The sequence below is a fragment of the Triticum dicoccoides genome, chromosome 1A, assembly GCF_002162155.2.
Source record: "Triticum dicoccoides isolate Atlit2015 ecotype Zavitan chromosome 1A, WEW_v2.0, whole genome shotgun sequence".
Classification (NCBI taxonomy): domain Eukaryota; kingdom Viridiplantae; phylum Streptophyta; class Magnoliopsida; order Poales; family Poaceae; genus Triticum; species Triticum dicoccoides.
Window position 1 is genome coordinate 560,031,992 of NC_041380.1, and position 3,528 is coordinate 560,035,519.

Below are 3,528 nucleotides of genomic sequence, written 5' to 3' on the forward strand. Positions count from 1 at the left end.
TCATAGCACTCCTAACCAAACCCACTCATATCTTCCATTTCCTCTTCTAAATCATGTTTGGTCAAAACAGATATACAGCTAGAAGCGAAGACCGGATAAGAGGGAACAAACCTTGAGCCTGAACCCACTTGAGTGGTCCGATAAGGAGCAAATAATCAAAAACATCTGAACTGGCATCAGAGAGGACTGGCCCAAACCCTCAGGCTCGGCGGTAGCATCCATATTGGTAAGGCATCACTAATCTAGCTCCAAAGCCAAGACCATGGCGGTGGCAGCATCCAAGATTCTTTGCAAAGTGCTCACAGAAACTCTATCCAGTGAGGTAAACAACCTAGATGCATGTCATACTGCTCACAATTATTTAATTCCATGAGATGCATTGCAAAAATCCCAAAACTTTAGGGCATGTTGAAGCTGCAAAAAACAAACAGAAATTTCCCAACACAGTAAGCTTAACTATACTATAGTCTTACAATATTAGCACTGAACTGATAATAAGCATATATTATATTGTTAATTTCTGTGCAAATGGTTTTCATACAGAGTAAAACCAAGGAATGACTACTTGAACCGAATAAAAAGAACAAAAAAACTATGGATGTTCAACATGTAAGCTAGTAACAGAAATGAATGAACCTCTGGACCATTCAGCTGAATCAGAATGAAGTACTAATCACCCTGAAAAGTTGTTTCCTATCACTTGATAATTGCCCTTGAACCCCTCCTGCTGCAAGATGGAACCTTAACCACATTAGTTCTGCAAATGTCACACACACAATCATTTAACGATAAAATCACCTACTGAAACCGGAATCTCACCAAAGCCTCACACTTTTAACCAGAATTAAACCAGCAAAACAAATTAGTCTAAGCATCAAGTTATATCATGACGAAATCAGTATGTAAATTAGCACTACGGATAGATAAGGCCAAATCGGTCCTCCTCGACAGAAAAAAACCAGGTACCCACAAGCTAAGGAAGGCAACAAAAACTACTGTGCAGATACCTAGGACACATCTAGTTCTACCCATCCCCTCAATTCTAACCTATTTGCACAATGCAAATTTACTTACAGGAGCACACAAATTTCATATTCTAATCTGCACAACAATCAATTTACTCAAATCTGTGCCACAGCTGCAGTCTACAACACAACCATGAAACAAATTGGAGTATGGCACCAAGATGTGGGTTACCTGAGGCGGAAATGCGTTGCGGTATGAGGAGACATCACAAACACGCCACCTCCACTACAGATGGGTGGCCCTCCTCATCGAACTAAGTATCATGCTGCTCAATGGACCAAACAAGTTCGAACCAACCACTGCGATTGCAGAAACCTTGATGATAATCAAACACTTTTTTTTTCTTTTTGCGACTGGTTGTTTCAGTCGGTGGAATCAGAAGAAGGAAACAACCAGTTTAACATTGCCGGAGTTAACATAATTGGATATCTTTTTATGGATAGTATGGAAGGAACGAGAATCAAAATCAGGGGCTGGTTCCGTCAGACTTACCATCTTCAAGGCAAGTACTTGGCGAGCCCGCTGATGGTGAGATCCCTCTCCTCATGCTCCTCCATCCATTCCCTCACCAAATCCAGGGATAGCTGCACAATCATCAGCACAAGCTACGTCAAGCTATTGATACCGATTTCCAGAACAGTGTGCTCGCCACCAATGAGTAATAAAGAGAGAAATATATTTTTCACCTAGGGCTTTAATCATCTATCTGGCCATGGTGATGCTTTCCTAGTGGGCTGTTTCTATGTACTATTTGAGGCTTGAAACATTCTGAAGTGCAAATCTGAATGTCCATATCACGAAGACCTAGAACTAAGCACTTCCTAAATTCTGAAAAATAGTCACCAATAAGCATCACCGATTCTACCAATAAAATTGTCAAATCTGGCCAACTCAAAAGGCTTTAAGCACTATAGTGTCTGAGTAAGTAAATAACTAACCATAAGACTATCCGGTCTATTTACTTATTAGATCAGCTAACCTTCCATCACGTATAACAATTAAAAACTGCACCCACATTAGAACATCTTGCGGATTCAGTACCTCACAACTGATGAAACGGTCACAATGTTTGGGTTATCCACTGCATATAGTGCCAAGCATATATAGCAAGGTATGACAGATGTATTAACAGACACACCACCACCAGTTGCAGCAACTTGACAGTTCACGTGCGGTAGAGCACCAGGTGCAGCTGTTTTTGCCCAGCCGCTGAGGCCACCGTCCGCCCACCACACCGCCGTCTGCCGCACCACGCGCTGCACATGCTCCTCTTGCTGAGCGAGGAAGAGGCAGAGCGCAGCATCCCATGCATCGCGCCTGAGCCCCAGCGTGCTCGCAGCTCCCGATGGAGGAGTGGATCGAGCTGCCGCCAACCGCCAGGTCTCGTTCGACCTCGCCGGCGCAGGCCGACACCGGCGATTGACCCTTCTCCCATCAGCCGCGATGGAGACGTGGGCGGAGGTGAGCCGGAGGCCGGGGATGAGCTGGGCGCCGGCGAGACGGGGTGGACGGGCCCGGCGGCGTCGATCTGCTGGCGGGGGAGCTCGGTGAAGCGGCCGGCGCCAGAGGACGTGGTCGAGGACGGCCGGGAGATGGCGGCGTGCGGGAGGCGAGGGCTGCGAGAAGGAGCCGACGAGGAGGAAGCGCCGGAGGAGGACGGCGGCGCCGCGGGCGGAGAGGGCGGGAGCGCGCGCAGGGAGAGGACGGCCGTGTCCTTTTTGCCCCGGCGTCTGTGGTGACGGCGCAGGGCGTCCCATGCGCAGAGGTGGCCCCGGCGTCGGTGGTGACGGCGCAGGGCGTCCCACGCGCAAAGGTGGCCGCCGGGCCCCTCGTACGGCAGCGCCCAGCCGCCAGCCTTCCTCCTCTCGCTGGCGCTCATGGTCGCCGTGTCCAGGTGAGGAGGCTGGGGGCGGCGCGAGGGAGAGCAGCAGCGACGGGAGAGGATGAGAGAGGCGGCGCGAGGGGGAGCAGCAGCGACGGGAGAGAATGGAGGAGGCGGCGCGAGGGGGAGAAGGGAGGGAGGGGATGGAGGCTAGCGTTCTCACCCAATCGGCACGCCTCATCCGACCATGGGCCAATCAGCGCCCAACACGCACGAAGAGGCAAGACGTTTTTTTTTTTCGAGGGTACGCCAAAGGCATACCTTAGCTTTATAGAAGGGAGAAAAATATATACAAGAGTTTACAGAGTTGCCGGTTGGGCTACATCTAGCCTGACCAAGCCACCACTCCACACACACGCTACTCGACTACTCTAACATACATTGCTCTCCAAAAGCTCCTGCCGTGGCCCACATCCTCAGCTCGTCGAAGATCATGTCCACCGTGTCTTGTTCATTCTTGATCTGGCCAGAACCAAACACCCTCGCATTTCTTTAGTTCCATAACGTCTAGCAGATGAGCATGACAAAAGAGTCAAACCCCTTCCGAGAGTGCTTAAGAAAACGCTTTCTAGCGTCCAACCACCAATGCACTAAACTCGAATCATATGTTGGGCAAAGCT

General features: G+C 49.5%; 1 protein-coding gene across 1 annotated transcript in view; it reads right to left on the reverse strand.

The window, feature by feature from the left end:
- Window positions 1-3,089, reverse strand: part of LOC119355254 — a 4,700-nt gene extending 1,611 nt beyond the window's left edge. Inside the window, exons 1-3 of the mRNA XM_037622047.1 lie at window positions 2,165-3,089; window positions 1,198-1,610; window positions 112-727 (exon numbers count right to left, since the gene is read on the reverse strand). Of these exons, the coding sequence (XP_037477944.1) occupies window positions 1,570-1,610; window positions 2,165-3,089 (966 nt within the window). The 3' untranslated portion in view covers window positions 112-727; window positions 1,198-1,569. The remainder of the gene's footprint in view (window positions 1-111; window positions 728-1,197; window positions 1,611-2,164) is intronic.
- Window positions 3,090-3,528: the final 439 nt, after the last annotated feature.